The following is a 17,962-nucleotide window of genomic DNA, read 5'->3' on the forward strand; positions in this document are numbered from 1 at the left end:
TGGCATCCGAATGGATGACCGGGACAAATGAATGATTAGCTTCGGCTAATGGCATCTGAATGGATGACCGGGACAAACGAATGATTAGCTTCGGCTAATGGCATCCGAAGGGATGACCGGGACAAATGATTGATTAGCTTCGGCGACAAACGATTGATTAGCTTCGGCTAATGGCATCTGAATGGATGACCGGGACAAACGAATGATTAGCTTCGGCTAATGGCATCCAAAGGGATGACCGGGACAAATGATTGATTAGCTTCGGCGACAAATGATTGATTAGCTTCGGCTAATGGCATCCAAATGGATGACCGGGACAAACGAATGATTAGCTTCGACTAATGGCATCTGAATGGATGACCGGGACAAACGAATGATTAGCTTCGGCTAATGGCATCCGAAGGGATGACCGGGACAAATGATTGATTAGCTTCGGCGACAAACGATTGATTAGCTTCGGCTAATGGCATCCGAATGGATGACCGGGACAAATGATTGATTAGCTTCGGCTAATGGCATCCGAATGGATGACCGGGACAAACGAATGATTAGCTTCGGCTAATGGCATCCGAAGGGATGACCGGGACAAACGAATGATTAGCTTCGGCTAATGGCATCCGAAGGGATGACCGGGACAAATGATTGATTAGCTTCGGCGACAAACGATTGATTAGCTTCGGCTAATGGCATCCGAATGGATGACCAAGACAAACGAATGATTAGCTTCGGCTAATGGCATCTGAAGGGATGACCGGGACAAACGATTGATTAGCTTTGGCTAATAGCATCCGAATGGATGACCGGAATAAATGAATGATTAGCTTCGGCTAATGGCATCCCAAGGGATGACTAGGACAAACGGTTGATTAGTTTTGGCTGATGGAATTTGCAGGGGATGGCCGGGGTGAGTGAATAGTTAACCTCGACAAATGATGTCTTAAAAGAATGGCTGGATTTAAGATTATAGTTGATTGCAAGAATTGGTGTATATATATATACTGCAAGTTATGTATACTAAGAACATGAAGGAACTACAAATGTCACGCTTCAAACATGAGATAATGTTAATGCTTCGTTAAACTGCCAGACCATTTTCTTATTGTTGTTATTATTATTATTATTATTATTAAGTAATTGCATTCTTGTAAATGTTTTATACTGCAGTAGGGACGTCATACCAACAAGGTGCCTAGGAAACCCGATACATGGGAACCTACTTTTGCAAGGAATCATGTAATTGCATTCTAAATCATGATGTATTTTATATGAATCAATGTACTGAATGTATAACTATTATTAGATCCTTTTAGATTAAATTCGTGATGACTATTTGTAGGATAGAATACAAACTCATGACTATGCATGTATATTTTAAATGCGAACTTCTAATCATGCAAACATAATATTATAAGTTTATGTAAGATTCACTTTTAAATGAAATGTTGATTGTTGTTGATGTATGGATTATATATTGATGATGTGAAGGGAACATGTTCGCCGATTACCGACACGATGTGTGTCAAGTACAAAAAAAAAAAAAAATTTACTGTTGTTTTGGGCTTGTAAAAGTCGTGCTGTTACATGCAATCTAAGGAGATATGACCAAAACCTAAACAATTAGTACACTTAACCTTTGAACTCACCTTAGACACTTCATTGACAACTCGTTTACCTTTATCTTTCTTACAAAGTTGGGTGCTACTAGGATTAGGTCTGTGGGGTGGAGCACCTAACAAAGAATCACTGTTTCTGAATTGGGACCTAGTAGGGATACTATAAGAGCCCTGACGATTCATCCACTGATTCTTCGTGACCAACTTGTAATTTTGAACTAAGGTATAAGCTTGGTTAAGGGTAGATACACCTTGAAACACAACTTCTCTTTTAAGATCATCATTTAAGCCTTTACAAAATCTACGCAAAGTCATGGCTTCATTCTCTCTTATGGCACATCTAATCATGTAATCGTTAAACTGTATTATATACTCATTGATAGACTTATTTTCTTGTCTTAGATTGTTCCATTGGTCTAAGAGTTTATTCCTATAAGACTGGGGTAGGTACTTCTCCTGAAGTTTTTGTTTCATTTTGATCCAATCAGTTATAGGAGGTTTACCTCTCATCTCTAAACAATCCTCAACATCTCTCCAACAAACTTTGGCTTCATCAATGAGTTTCATCTTAGCAAATCTAACTTTTCTATTATCAGACAATTTATGCCACTCAAAGAATTTATCCATATCACGAATCCACATATCAAATATCCAAGGGTCATAACGATCGTCAAAAGTGGGAGCTTCTATTTTGTTAGGACTCAAGACTCGCTCATCAAAGTCATCGTGTTTAGAGTAACCTAAATGATAGTCATATTGGTGGCGCTCAGAGTGAACTTGTCCATAATGATTATTCTTATGATATTTATTGGTCTTTGAGTGCCTTATTCGAAAACTCTCTTGGGGTTCAATTCTTTTAAACATGTTGATAGCCTAAGTTTGCAGTTTCTTTAAATTGTCATAAGAGTATCATTAAGGGTTGAGTCTAGAGTAAATGTAAACTTAAGCTTGGACACTAGATCATCATGACATAAATGCATGCAAAACTCACTTATAAATGAAATTGAGATCACAAATGGTTCTTGCATGTAAAATCACAATACAAAAATAAAGCTAATTTTATTTTTATCTCTTTTTTTTAAAATGTGGAGACTAATCAAGAACAAATTACACTAATAAAATTATAAGCATGTAGTACTAGATTCTTAAGTGTAAATGATTAATCAAACACGATGTCACAAGCAAGAACTCATAATTATCAAATAGAATAGAATATTAACTATCACTGATGAAAGAGGTTGATGAACAAAAATAATAATATTCTTTGTTAGGTGAGAGAATTTTTTTTTTTTGGAATTTTCTAGACACAAAAGTAATATTAATAATAACTTAAATGACAAGTGAAAAACCAAGAAAAGTAACTTCAACAAATATGAGAGAGTGATTCAGTAACTAGAGTGTGGGAGGAAGCTGGAGTTTGCTAGAGCTGATGTGGCAAACTAGATGAATGGACTGCTGACACGACATATGACATGGCCAGTTTGCTGACGTGGTGGGTGACGGGGATGATCTTGTCTGGCGTGGCAGGGTGGCATGGCTGATGACGTGGCAGGGCTAATTAATTTTGCCGAGAGTTTTCTTTGGTTTCCTGGTTTCCTTCATCTGGTTGCCGTCTTCACACAAACCTGCTCTTGGAAATCAGTCAACAAATTAATCCCCGTAACCCGATACAGGTGAAAGGATTAAGATGCTGGTCTTCCATGGTGAGTCTCTGGGTTGAGTTGATCTGCTGCTGTGAGAGGCGGTTTGCTGAAGGTGAATTGATTTGGCTGCTGTGAGAACTGTTGTAGATCTTGGTGGCTGTTGAGAGAAGGCGTGGCTGGTGAAGACGAATAACTATTGCGAGCACTGAAGGTGGTGGTTTGTGGTTCTGATTTGGCTGCTGAAGGCGAGGACCACCGCAGTCTGTTGAAGATGGTGGTTGCCGCCGGTCGGTTCTACTACTCTGTTGGTCGCTAATGGTGGGGGCGACGATGGTACTGTGGACGGTCGCTGGCGCTGAAGAGGACGACACTGGCTGAGGCGCTGCCTTTGCTGCTGTAAACCCGAATCGATGTTGGTTGTGATGGGTGTTGTGGGTATCGGCGTCCGGTTTGATGATGGAGACGATGAACAGTGATTTTGAACACTGAACAGTAGGTTCTTGTGATCAGAACAGTAGGTTTTGAACAAGGATTTTTTTTCCTTTTTTCAGATCAAACCGGATCTAGAGTTTAGTATAAACATTATAGACCATTTAATTGTAAGAACAATTAAAAGCCTTCCTTTTATACCAAATTTGATGCGGAACAATAAAAAAATAAAATTAAAGCAAGAACAGAAAGAAGCTTTAGAAAAGAAAGAAGCTGAAGAAGAGAAGAAAGGAGATTGGAGATATGCAAAATCTGCAATTTTCATTAATCATCAAAAACTGTCCCTTAACATTTAGAAAAGTAGGGTATTTATACTAAAACCCTAACTAGAATAAACGACTGGGCTTATGACCCACTAAATAAAATACCCAACAATAATTAAATCAAACCCAACAAATAAAGCCAAACTAATAAAACTCAACTAAAAGTTCATATAAATTAAACCCAAAACATAAGTTAAAGCCCAATCTCTCAATTGTTTGGGCTATCCTCCATCGTCTATGATCATTCGCATGTATAAATAATATTTCAGATTTGGTGTCCCCATCATAACGTCTTCAGTAATTATTGGACACTAATCAACAATATCACTCTAGTATATAGTGTACTAGCACTAACTGATTAATACCAAGTAATAACTTCTCATCCAGGATCACCCTAACAATTCTACTTGACCCGTCCCAACTGTTTAGGAACATGTTTTTTTTTTTTTCTGAATCAAAGTTCGACAATAATTTCTTAATCACACAACCACTCTCATTCCTCCTTGCCAAGCATTCGATCCTCACCAGGCAATAATGCTTATTGCCCAGAACAGGGTATAATGCTATAATAGTCCAAAAATAAGAATTATAATGACATTCCAATCATTTTCACACATTCAATCACAATACACATTTTCACACATTCAATCACAATACCATTTTATTTTTCCGATAAAATGTTTTTCAATTTTTTTTAAGATTTCATGTTAACATTATACCGTGTACACCAATTATCGACTCGATAATTGCTTCTATTAGTAACCCTTTAACCAAGACACTAGTCCCAAACATCCGGACATCTAGTTCCTCCCATTATGCTCATTTATGATGCATCTATCACATTTACCCAAACTTGGCACTGACCCCAGGTCCAGTCCATTACTTTTGACTGTCCAAAAATCCAACCATCCAACATTTGACATTAACCCCGTTACCGGGTCATTAATCCATTCGCCCAATTACCGGGCACCGACCCCATCACCAGATCTCTTATTTATCCACCCAATTCTCGAGCATCAACCCATTTACTAGGCCACTAATTTATTTGCCTAATTTACTGGGCACCGACTCCCTTTACTAGGCCACTAATTCATATGCCCAATTTACCGGGCACCGACCCTCTTTACCAGGTCACTAATTCATCTACCTAATTTACCGGGCACCGACCCCTTTACTGGGTCACTAATTCACCCGCTCATTTTCCCGGGCACTGACCCCTTTTACTGGGTCACCAATTTTGTAAGCATCTAATGATGAGAGCAGAAGGCTGAGAGAAGGCCTATTGCCAGAGAAGGTCTGGGCAGGAAAAAGCAATGCTTAAGATTAATCATTCAGGAGTAATTGGTAAAGCTATGCTGTAGTAAATCTGAGGATTCACCTTGTGAGGTACGAGATGCTACAGAACTTGTTTTTCTTTACAACTCTTCTGGGGTCTGCGAAAAATATAAATAAATTAATAATTCGACATCACTGTAGACAACACCTGCACTATGAATCAGATACAGCAGTAATATGTCTTGGCCCTTATAGCATGCAGATATAATTTATTGTATCTTTTTTCTTATCCTTTTAGCAGATATATAAATGCTTAAACCTAACATTCCACATGCAAGGGCATCTGGCTGGGCGAAGAAGTTGGACATGAGTTCATCATGGTTATTTCCAACCTCTCCTGTGAACAAATTGATTTGAAATCAGATAAGTATAACTATAAATTCAAAGCTTAAAAAGTTGTCCTTGTGAATCTTAATCTTGACAAAATAATCTTAATCAGAGAAGTATACCGGTTGCTGACTGAATGAATGGTAACGCTAATAGATCTAGTGAAGAAACACTCGCTCGTGCAGGATATCCAAAAAATGAAATATTCCACACGCTCAAAACACCTAAAAGTACCTGAAGGAGAAAGAAGGAGAAAGTCAGAATGTTATCAGCATGTCTTTAGAATCTCATAAAGCACATCCAACTAATGCCTGTTCAGACAATCCCCCAGATGGATAGTCACAAGGCAAATGACATATAGCAGCTTCAAGTCCTTCCATGGCTGGGTTTCGAAAATTAAAGTCTATGAAGCCATCTGAAATTTGTCGGGAGCAGACGCCTAAAAAAAAAAAGTAGGCACTAAATTTATAGTCGCTATATTCAAAATAGCGTAATAGTTGAGAATAATACAATGATTTAAGTTATTTTTAGTCAAATTTTTTTATTTATATGTATGCGGCAGTACACAATAGTAATTATAAGCAAGAGCAGGATTATTTGTTAGGAAGACTATAATTAATATAACAAGATATAATATTTGTTTTAATTTATTATACATGAGTTGTCAAAAAAAAACCTGCATGATTTAGTTTTATTTAAATAACTTACTACAAACATATAATGACATTTGTATAAGGTAAAAGATTTGGAGCAATACTAAATTGAGTCAAAGTACTGAAGTTAATTTCATCTTCTTAATGTATCCATCACTTTAATGTTGTTGGTCTTTATACCTATCAAATATAAACATACAAAGTATATAATAAACATTAGCTAAAGCGAAACATTATTTATGTTTGATAAACTTGGAAATAAAGTAAAAAATAATAAAGAATGATTCTTACATATTCATGTCAATTGTGAATCTTTTAGCAATTTCTTTTTCTATATAGACAATCAAATAATTTAAAAGAAAATCATTCTCCATCCGATTGCAAAGTCTTGTTTTAACAATCTTCATCGCTAAAAAGCTCATTCAGTAGTTGCTGTCGAAACAAGAAAAGTTAAAATAAGTCGAATCAACTTATCAACTAGTGGATAAATTGTTGATTTCTCTGTTTCAACCAATCCTTGACATAAATCAGTAATCGATGACATGTTCTTTAACTTTGGATGATTGTGTACATCAAGCTCATAATGCTGCAACTGAAGTCTCAAATGAATTTTTTCTTGGTAAAAAAAATCTTCAGGATAGAACTTGTCAGCAGGTAACCATATATCTTCAACATTGAAAAAATTTATAGTCATTTCTAGGATCTAAAGCTATGCTCAACTTAAGAAGCTCGATCGCCTGCTCATTGAATCTATTATTTAGCTCTTGCAATTGTTGATCAATGATAGATGTAAATATATCAACTCGGTAGTGATGCTCAACTGTTACTGATTTTTTTTATGGTGAGATCATCCATATTAGAAAAACAAGTATCCATATCAGGAACTTCAATGTCTTGATGCTTACAAAATAATGCCACTTCTTCTAAAAGAGTTTCCCAATCATCATCTCTTAACTTCTGAATTAAAGCTTTGTGGTAGTCACCAAATGCATAACACTTAAAATGTCTTGAGATTTTTGTTGCAGGGCTTGGCAAAGCACATCAGTAATTCCTATAACATTCTTCATTATATGTAAGATGAATGCAAAATCAAATGACATTAGCAACTTAAATGAAAAAGTCGCATCACCACATTCAGAATAAGGCCATGTTTGTTTCCCGGAAAGTAGTTTCCGGGAAACCACTTTCCAAACTTTCCTGTGTTTGTTTGCCATTAGAAAAGTTAGTTAACGGAAAACACTTTCCGGTCAACGGAAACACTTTCCGGTCAACAGAAAACACTTTCCAGTCAAAGAAAAATTTGGTTTGGTTTCCAGGAAAGTATTTTCCCTTTTGGCTGTGTTTGTTTTCCGGAAAGTGGTTTCCGGGAAATCACTTTCCAAACTTTCCTGTGTTTGTTTGCCATTAGAAAAGTTGGTCAACGGAAAACACTTTTCAGTCAAAGGAAAATTTAGCTTGGTTTTCAGGAAAGTGTTTTCCTGGAAAATTTGGGCGGAAAACACTTTCCGGAAGTTGTGAAAAATTTAGAAATGTCATTATTTGCTGATTATATCAAATTTGATCCTCAAACTTTTGATTGCTATATATAATTTGTTTTGAATATTTATTTTTCAATTTCATCTCTTAAAATTTAATTTTTATATTAACTTTGGTCCTTATTTTTATAATTGCTATTTGCTTTTTCCTTATCATTGTTTTATTGAAATTTTTTATCTATCAAATTTGGTCCTCATTCTTTTGATTGTTACTTATTTTATTTTAAATAATTTATGAAATGCTAATTATTATTATTTTAATTTCTTCATCTTTCATTTTTTTTTTTAATTTTTTAGATTTGATCTCTATTATTTTGATTATTATTTATTTTATTTGAGATAATTTATGAAATTATATTTTTTTTCAATTTCATTCTCATTCAACTTTTTAATTTGTAAGATTTGTTCCTCATTATTTTAATAAACTTGAGAAAAATAAAACATTAATAAGTTATTTTCCAGCTCATTTTCCATGACATAACCAAACACTAGAAAGTGTTTTCCAACTTATTGTCCATTACACTACCAAACATCGGAAAATACTTTCCCGGAATTCACTTTTCCCGGAATTCACTTTCCAAAAGAAAACTACTTTCCAACAAACAAACGGGGCCTAAGTTGATCTATCTAAAGCAATGTTTTCAAGAACCAAGCAAGTTGCCCCATACATTTTTATCAAACTGCAAATTAATTTGAAGTGCGAACTGCATCTGCTATCTCCAGGTCATTACAAACCACCTACTTGATTAACTTCTTTACTCGTTTCAATCTCACTGATATCAACTAAATGTTCAATTGTAGCTGCTTGAAAAACCCGTAATTCATCATTACGCTTACAAGAAGCACTAACAATGTTAATAATAAAAATCAAATTCTGAAAGAAAGTGTGAACATCATATATTTCTCTAGTTGCAGCAATAAGATCCAATTGTAATTGATGAGCTAAGCAATGTACATAATATGCATAAGGGCAATCATTAATGAATAAAGCTTGCAAACTATTTCACTCTCCACATATATTACTAGCACCATCATACCCTTGACCCCTAATATTTTGAACATCAAGATTGTGTGATGAGATAAAACAAAGGAAATCTCTTTCTTAATAGTTGAAGTAGTTGTATCTTTGACATGAATTATATCCAACTTCTTGTTCATTGTATAAATCCACTTCTATCAACAAACCTAATAATAAGGGTCATTTGCTCTCTTATAGATTCATCTCGAGCTTCATTAACAATTAAACAAAATCTTGCATCACCAATCTCATGACGAATTGAAGACTGAACATTTCTAGCAAAGACATGCAAAATTTCTTTTTGAATTTGATGTGAGGTGTATTTAGCATTTTGTGGAGCATTACCCAAAACAAGAGCACCTACTTGTTTATTGTATGATGTTAAAAGTTCCATCATTTCAAGAAAATTACCTCGGTTTTTTTATTCTGGACGTTCACCAATTGTCATGTACCTTATGGGTGGTTCTTTGTTTCCTTTTTTCCCTTCTTTTTATTGGATCATCTATTATTCAACATATCAATTTGTTTATTTGGATGTATGTTGTGCCATGTAATTTCTGTGTTTTGTTTGTAATCCTTTACTTCATTGGTGCAGCATGAAACTGAGCTCCTTGAAGACAGCTTGGCTGTTCCTGGATTCCCTCTCTCTTCCAAGTTCGATTCAAGTGAAGATGAATTTGTTGATTCAGATGACCATGCAAACAGCCAGTGCTTCCATCTGTCCTTTCTTGAATATGAAATATGCTGTTAAATTCTTTTATTTTATGGATAAACACAGGACCCTCTTGAGCCAGTGCTTTTGTTCACAAAGCCTCTGGTTCCAGAAAGGTTGGCAGCTGCAGGCATTGTACCACAAGCAGATTCGTCAATGAAGAACGATACATCAATGCCACCATATAGATTTCATGGAAGAATTGGCCGGGGTGGGCGAATTGTATTTGATAGATGGAACCCATTAAATGTTACAAACTCCAATTGATCTTGGTAACTCTTTTTATATACCGCCAAGACCGAGGCCTTCAACATACAATTGAAATGTTTACTTGCTTTAAATCCCACATCCAGCTGTGACTGGTGAACCCACTGGAAGAGAGATCCATTTGATGTATTAATTGTAATGATACAGTGGAACGGAGGGAAGCTGCAGGAATGGTGAATATAGCAATGAGCCTATTTGCCAGTATTTTAGGCTGTGGCTGGAAGCCACACTTATGATGTATCATCGTTATTTTTCTGCATTTGTTAGAAAAAAGATCACGTCTCTCTTTTTCTCCCATCATTCCCTCCCTACATGCATGTGTGCGCGCGCTCGCTCGCTTGCGGGCGTGCTTTTTAGAAAGTGCTTCATTGTGGTGAAAATTGTGAAGAATCAATCAACCACATGATTTAGCCTCCATCAAAGAAGTTGAAGAACCTCTTGCAACATTAATCAAAACCACCAAATCCATCTCAATCTCAGATTGTCCATGCTTATGTTGCCAAGCTAGGCAAAGACCCGGGACACCAGCCTACAGACCCATCTTGATGGATGTAAATACCCCAAATTAGTTTTTGTCATTTTTTTTTATCAAAGTAAAGATGGATTAAAAATTAATTTAATTTTCTTAGTCAAATCTTCTAAATGTTTAACATATAAAATATATAAAGAAGTCACAATGCCAAATACAACAACATCTTTTCTCGTCCCATTGGATTGGAAACTGAGCGCGCCATGTAAAAATGTAAATGAAGCTAGCTCATAAACTTAACTTTTCCTTTCTTCTCTCTTTGGCTAAATTGTTTTTTTAAAAACAAAATTAATAATAATACTCAACCAGCAAATATCAACAGATTTTCCAATTATTTTTTCAATTTACTCCTAAACAATAGAATCAACAGAGAAACTTATAAAATAGAGAGTGAAACCTAACCCATCTTCATCGTTTCTTTACAACTTTTAATTCTAAGTTTGCAAATAATAAAAAAAAAGGCAAATCAAAGAAAGTCTTGTAAACCCATACAACAAACCTAAATTAAAAATCTTAATTAAATATACTTTGTTGATGTCGCTGCTGCTGCTGATGTTGATGGTAACGGTGTTCGTGCCCGTGCCTGTGCTTGTGCTCGTGCCCGTGCCCGTGCTCGTGCTCGTGCTCGTGCTGCTGTTATTGTTGCTGGTGGTGGTACTGGTAGTAGTAGTGGTGGTGGTAGTGCTATTGGTGGTGTTGGTTGTTGTTGGTGAAGATTGTGGTGATGCTGCTGGTGACTGGGTCTGTTTCAATAAATTAAATGGGTTTTTGAATATGCAATATGCAATATTTTGGATTTATTTATCTATAAATAATGATTCTATGTATTTCAAAAATTGTTGATAAAGATATATTAAACAATTGAATATTTCTTTCTACTATTTTTTTATCATTATTAATAGAGACATAGAGAGCATGAGATTTTCTTTTTTTGTCATTGATTTTTTGTTCAAGGGTTTTTTTGTTCAGAAGTTAAGTTCAAGGGCTTTTTTTGAGTACAATTTGGCCTTTTTCTTTCTTGAAAAGGAACTGTCCACTATATTAACAAACAAAATGCGTAGTGATGTTTTAAAACCCATCTTCCCAACCAGACACAGAAATTTAAAAGCCAAATCAAAGGAAAGCTCAGGAATAGAACACTTGGCTGTTGAAAACTCGAAATACCAATGAAATGCACATAAATTTTGTTCTTACCTGGTTACTTGTAGAGAGTCCAACATCATAAACCATGGTGAGATCAGTCTTGAAAATTCCAGGTGATCGCTCGGAACCAGGTCCAGGTTTCAAGTCTTCGTCATAAAGAGCAAAGAGGTATGTATCCACTGATTTACCTGGCATGAGTGGAGTGCCCACCATCGATCGAAGGTGTGCAATCAAATTGCCATTGTAAGCCTTGGCATTCTCAATGCTTGGCCCTACGTCGTTGTCATCTCCTTTAAATGGCCATCCAGTCTCAGCCACCACAATCTCAACATTCTTAAATCCCATAGAATTCAGTGCAGAATAAACTGCATCCACCTGCAATTGATTAAACCACTTGTCAGTAGCATTTTTATTAGATCATCTATTGATACAGAATTTTCGCACTTGCAATTTGATTTACTCTCACCTGAGCATCGAACATGTTCATGTACTTGATCTTAGTGTTTCCATCCATTCGTCCTGCATTCGGCTGGAAAAGGCAAAAAGCAAGAATCTCAGGCCTTGTATCGCTTCTGTAAGCAAAGTATGGGTAGGTATTTATTGCGAAAGGCGAACCATTCGCACTATTAAACTCCAACAAGCCCTTCATCAGATCCCCATAACTTGGATCAAAGCTTCCAGAAGAAGGTGGCTCAGACTGCTTAAGCACTCCCATCGAATGAACTGTGGAGACCTTAATTTTACCCCCGAGCGATGCATCATTTAGAGCATTCTGTACATTTTGCATTGCTGGTAAGAGCTTGTTCATGAGATTCTGGTCATTGGAAGTCATGACCTCGTTGCCAACAGTGATGAGGATGATATTGCTAGCTGGATAGAAGGGAAGCACGTTTTTGTTGATCCAGCTCTTGGTAAAATTGGAATCAGAGGCTAGCCCTGGAATGTCACCATTTGCAGTGCCGATAACAATTCCAATTCCGGTGTTGGCTAAGGCTTTGATTATGGCGGGGTCCGATCCATATAATCGGACCTTTTGGATTGAAGTGGATTGAAGAAGTTTTGCATTGGATGATGGTGGTGGAAGGTTGTCCGCAACTTGGCCATAGTTTATACCGAGGAATGATTGCGAGTCTGCACAAAAAGCAGCAAAATTTAAAGCAGATGATCAAACATCAATTTTTAAACGACAAAACAGAACACCAACATTTTTTGTTTTCATAGACTGAAATGAAGACAGCTCAGTTAAGGTAAATTCTTTAGAAATGGAAGGAGGTAATTAAAATAGAAAGAGACACAAACTTACTTGCGATTTTTACAGTCTGTAAGCAGGAAAGGAGTAGGAAAGCAACAGTATAAGGAAGCACCACCATGGCTAAGGAGGAGCGGTTTCTGTTCTGTTTTTTTTTTAAACTGGAGTGGGCATTAAATATAGAATATGCTACAAGTCGAGGACAGAAGCGTAAAGATGACTTCGGGTGGTGAATTAAATTGTCACAATTATTTGATAATAATTTTGTGTTGTAGCGTACTTAATTAGCACACGTTATTGCATGTCTTCAAAGAATTAATTATAAGCTGATGCAATGGGTTGTGACAATGCTTAGTGTTAGTTGTTAACAAGCTAGCTTTGAAGTGTTTGTCATCGCACTATAACTTTCTAATCGATTTGAGTTCTCTGCCTTTCCCTATTGTTTTCCACATAACCAAATTAAAGGCAGGTCAATGGCCCTAAGAACAAAAAACAACAACTGCAAATACACTTTAAAAATGGTTGAAAACGTACTTATCTATTAGATTCGAATATATACGATTAACCAAGGCAATAAAAAATTTAATGAACATAATAATTAATCAGTTCGGTTTTTATAAAAGACTAAATTATTGTTGGGTTTATTTAAGTTAAAAAGAAAGCATGAAGACAAGATGTTTAAATTGTGTTTGAATATAGTTCTTACATATGTTTAGATAAAATAAATAATATGATGTGGAGGCATAAAGAATAAAAAGATTATTTGATGGAGGAATTATGAACATATATCAAGAAAAGAATTAACTTGATTTAAATATGTGGTTGTATGTGAAATGATAATGTTATGTATGAGAATATATAAATTTTTATCAGAACGAATGAAAAATAAATTATGTGCTTTGCATTTTGGCACGTAAGAAAAATATTGATGGACTAATAATATAATGACATTTGATTGATTCATGAGTGATGTATGGAGCTGGTTATCAGACAGGAGGAGTTGGGTTATCACGAACAGAAGGTAGGTGATTCGTCATCTTATTTTGCAATTATTAATTTTCCTTAAATATCTATGTTGTTTATTTAATTGATGTTAAAAGAATGAAGCAAATGAGTAAATTTAGTGATTATTACAAATGAGAATTATTGGTAATTTATGTGAAATTACCAGAATTATTATTTGGCTAACAAAAAAGGTTAGCCGGATGCTGGGTAATTCATATGGAATTACCGGATTGATTTTGGCAACCAAAATGGGTTAGCCACATTTCTTGGGTAATTAAAAGAATTACCGGGTTTATTGGTTAACAAAGATGTTAACCGGATATGGGGTAATTCTTATGGAATTACCGGATTGATTGGCTAACAAAAAAGGTTAGTCGGATGATGGGTAATTCTAATGAAATTATTGGATTTATTGGTAACTGAGGAAGAATAACCAAATTTGTGGGTAATTATATGAAAGTGTTACAATTATTGGCAATCGAGATGAGTTAGCTGGATATTTAAGTTTTGAAAAGATTATGTAAATTAATTGATTGAATTTAGAAGTATTAAATTTTAAAGGTTAAGAGTAAAATAATTAATATATGACTAAGATATTGAGTAAATTAAATAATGTGGTTATTCTTGAAACAAATAGATCGCGAGGTGATGCAGTTCGTTAGATGTAGGATTTCTGAATCGGCAGCAACATAGTTTTCGGCTGCTGATTTCTGAATCGACAACGACAAAGTTCTTAATTGCTGATTTCTGAATCGGCGGTGTCACAGTTTTTGACTATCGATTTATGAATCGGCAGCAGCACAGTTTTGCTGCCGATTTTTGAATCGACAATGACACTAAAAACTCAACAAAAAATTAGTGTTGGATCAGCTTATCTTAGAGGAGAATTGGAATAGAAACCAGCTCAATCCACATCCATGTTCCAATACAGTTTGCTATTAAAAATCCAGCAGAATCACATAATTTCAAGCATGAACAACCATATGCAATTTAGTTCCAACATACAATACGTTCTTATCATCCAGCAGAATCACACAATTTCAAGCATGAACACAATTGCTTGAAATTATGCGATTCTGATGAATAAATTATTAGCTTCGGCTAATGAGATCCGAATGGATGACCGAGACAAATGACTGATTAGATTTGGCTAATGGCATCCAAAACGGATGATCGAGTCATGTTTCATGATTAGCTTCAGCCAATGGCATCCGAGATGGATAGCCGGGTTCTGTTGATGATTAGCTTCGGCTAATGACATTTTAGACGAATGACCGGGTTGTGAATTTTTATTAGTTTTGACTGATGGCATCCAAGATGCATGACCGAGTTGTGTTGATGATTAGCTCCGGCTAATGGCATTTGAGATGGATGAACGGGTTGTGTTGATAATTAGCTTCGGCTAATGGCATCCGAGATGAATGACCGGGTTGTGATTGTTGATTAGCGAGAAGAATGACCCGGTTGTGATTGTTAATTAGCTTCGGCTAATAGCATTCGAGATGGATGACCGGGTTATGGTTGATGATTAGTTTGATTAAATGACATCCTAGATGGATAGTCAAGTTGATTATGATGATTGGCTTCGGCTAATGGTATCCGTAAGAGATGACGAGTTAACTTGTGTGGTTGGTTTTGGTTAACGGCATCCGAGACGGGTGACCGAGTTTAGATATTGCAATTAGTTACGGTTAAAAGCATCGAGGATGAATGACCGAGTTAAGGTGAAGTAATTAACCCCAACCGAAGATTAAACTGCTTCCCTACCACTCCTATGGAGGTGTTGGGGTGTATGCATGAGGATAATACATGTAGTGAAGTAATGAGGGTTGCACAGTGTATTTGAGAAGTGAATAAACGAATGTACTCACCTTGAGTTGATAACAAAAAATAACGATAACATCCTTCTAGTTATTATTATTATGTTTAGATTATTTATAGTTCTTGTATCCATGCTGTTTTTGTAACAGGCGCATCACACAATCAAGGTACATAGAAAAACGGTTTCATGGGTTCTCATATTTTGAAAAGAGCTATGTAATAGTTTGTCTTAAGTGTTATAATGAATATTTGCCTTTCGATACTTTTGTAAGGACTTGTAATGAAAACTATATTGGAACATGGATCTGGATTTGTAAACATGTAGATATGATGTTATGAATATATTTATGTAGTATTCTTGTTTATGAAGATGTTGTGTTGAGAAATCACATGAGGATCATATAAAAAGAGGTATTATTTGTGTAAAATTGTTGTTCGGCACTCGTGTGTTAATAACGAGACTAGAATATCATTTTTAAAGTGTATTTGCCTTTTGGTTACGTGGAAAACAAGAGAGAATTAGGCAGAGAACTCAAATCGATTGGAAAGTTACGGTGCGATGAGAAACACTTCGAAGCTAGCTTGTTAACAACTAGCACAAGCATTGCATCAGCTTATAAATTCTTTGAAGACAAGTTAATTATCCTTGCAAGTTTCAAAGCCTCCCTCTCTGTAGAAATAAACATGCGATAACGTGCGCTAATTAAGTACGCTACAACACAAAATTACTATCATGTAATTGTGTTGTAGCACACGTTTCCAAATCACTAATAATGAATAAATTGAAGAATGATATTGTCCATTGTACATTATGTTTTCCACGAAATAAATAAAATAAAAAAAAATAAAAAATTGAGAATTATTCTTTATTACATTGAATTAATGTACCTATATAATTAATTAAGTAGTTAATTTCTTCACATGCGAATATCTAATATCCATTTTTTTGGGTATGATAAAAAATGATTTGTTTAGTTTCGTTATATATAGTTTTGGTTTTTTGGGTATGATTTCTTGGTTTAATTTTGTTGGTTTCTAAAACATAAAACCAAAATCAAACGGACCAATTTTTTAAAAAAACAACCTTCTAATTGGTTTTTTCGTTTTAATTTATTAATATGTAGATTTTTTTAATTAATTTTAAATCAATTTTTAAGAATATTTTTACATGATGCTTCTTTTATAGTTTCTATCCATGCCTTCCCAATTGCCACTGTTTCTTTTGGTTCATCTCCGTCATAACAGTAGTTTATAAAGTTAATATGAATGAATTTAAAAATGTATATGATATTAATAATAATATTAATTTATATGACCTCAGTTTTTATAGTTTTTAATCCCCTCAAATAAAACTTATTGTTTTTCTTCGATAATAATAATATTTTTCTTCAAATTTATTAATTTAATAATAATAATAATTTTACCATTTAAATCAAATTTATGGTTGTTTTTCAAAATGAATGATATATTTTCAAAATTTCTTAATTATGATATTAATAATATTAATTATAATAAAAAAATAAAATTTATAATGAAAATAATATTAATTATAATAAAAACAAATATATTTATAATACAAATAATAATATTTTTAATATTAATCATCATAAAAATAATAATATTTATAAACCAAAATAATAATATTTTTAATATTAAAATTAAAAATACTTATAAATAAAAAATATATATTTTTAATATTAAAACTCTTATACCTACAGATTTGAGCATTGCTATACCTAAGGAACTTATGCTCGTATTGGTAAATCTCACTTCGTAACTTTTAATTTATGTTCACAGATGGTTTGGTTTTGTTTCTAAAACTGAGTTTTGTTGTTCTAGCACCCAGATCGGGATTGGCATGGAAGCACTCGATTGATGCGGGTGCTGATGTCATAGATGCTGATTACAGAGGCCCTGTTAGGGTTATCACTCTAATGTTGATTTCAAGGTAAAGGTTGGCGATAGAATTGCGCAGTTGATTCTTGAGAAAATTGCAACTCCTGATGTCATGGAATTCGAGGATTTTGATGCAACTGTGAGAGGTGTTGGAGGGTTTGGATCTACTGCCCGTGATTTGTAACGTTTTTTCTTAAATGTTTCTGTTTCTTGGTGTTTAAATTTGGCTAACAGATGGTGGACTAAGCAGTAAAAGTTTTGGGTTTGGTGAAGGAATTCCTTTTGTTAATGAGTCAACCTAGCAAAAGACAAGGTTATGGGTTACCAGTCAAGCTGTCATGATTGAGTTTAATAACTAGTAAATGTAAAGAAACCGAAGATATACCCATAAGAAATACTCTGATCCACGTCCCATTAGATCAAGGAACAAGGAATCAGAACCTAAAGATGTCACGACCCGAATC

The 17,962-nt window shown here is 34.8% G+C and overlaps 2 protein-coding genes and 1 pseudogene across 3 annotated transcripts in view; 2 read left to right on the forward strand and 1 right to left on the reverse strand.

Annotated features, from left to right (window-relative positions):
- Positions 1–1,183, forward strand: part of LOC7455672 (uncharacterized) — a 45,444-nt gene extending 44,261 nt beyond the window's left edge. Inside the window, exon 3 of the mRNA XM_052447023.1 lies at positions 1,165–1,183. Within this exon, the coding sequence (XP_052302983.1) occupies positions 1,165–1,167 (3 nt within the window). The 3' untranslated portion in view covers positions 1,168–1,183. The remainder of the gene's footprint in view (positions 1–1,164) is intronic.
- A 9,511-nt stretch (positions 1,184–10,694) lies between these two features.
- Positions 10,695–12,924, reverse strand: LOC7455674 (glucan endo-1,3-beta-glucosidase 7). 2 transcript variants are annotated; one of them, XM_002321232.4, is made up of 4 exons: positions 12,831–12,924; positions 11,994–12,658; positions 11,579–11,902; positions 10,695–11,127 (listed from the first exon to the last, which is right to left on the reverse strand). In XM_002321232.4, exons 1-4 carry the CDS (start codon positions 12,895–12,897, stop codon positions 10,819–10,821), a joined length of 1,365 nt encoding a protein of 454 aa, XP_002321268.2. In that variant the 5' UTR covers positions 12,898–12,924; the 3' UTR covers positions 10,695–10,818. The 2 variants fall into 2 exon arrangements, with proteins under 2 accessions (XP_002321268.2, XP_052303085.1); XM_052447125.1 differs by having other exon boundaries at positions 11,579–11,920.
- Positions 12,925–17,310: 4,386 nt separating this feature from the next.
- Positions 17,311–17,682, forward strand: LOC18105388 (deoxyuridine 5'-triphosphate nucleotidohydrolase-like; annotated as a pseudogene).
- The last annotated feature ends 280 nt before the right edge of the window (positions 17,683–17,962 follow it).

The sequence above is a fragment of the Populus trichocarpa genome, chromosome 14 (assembly GCF_000002775.5).
Source record: "Populus trichocarpa isolate Nisqually-1 chromosome 14, P.trichocarpa_v4.1, whole genome shotgun sequence".
NCBI lineage: Eukaryota > Viridiplantae > Streptophyta > Magnoliopsida > Malpighiales > Salicaceae > Populus > Populus trichocarpa.

Excerpts from the sequence above, each read along its gene's own strand:
- LOC7455674 (XM_052447125.1), bottom strand. The coding sequence starts at position 12,897 with ATGGTGGTGCTTCCTTATACTGTTGCTTTCCTACTCCTTTCCTGCTTA. Across the intron at positions 12,659-12,830 it reads ACAGACTGTAAAAATCGCAA|ACTCGCAATCATTCCTCGGT; the intron begins GTAAGTTTGTGT and ends CTTTTTGTGCAG. Across the intron at positions 11,921-11,993 it reads TGAACATGTTCGATGCTCAG|TGGTTTAATCAATTGCAGGT; the intron begins GTGAGAGTAAAT and ends GCTACTGACAAG.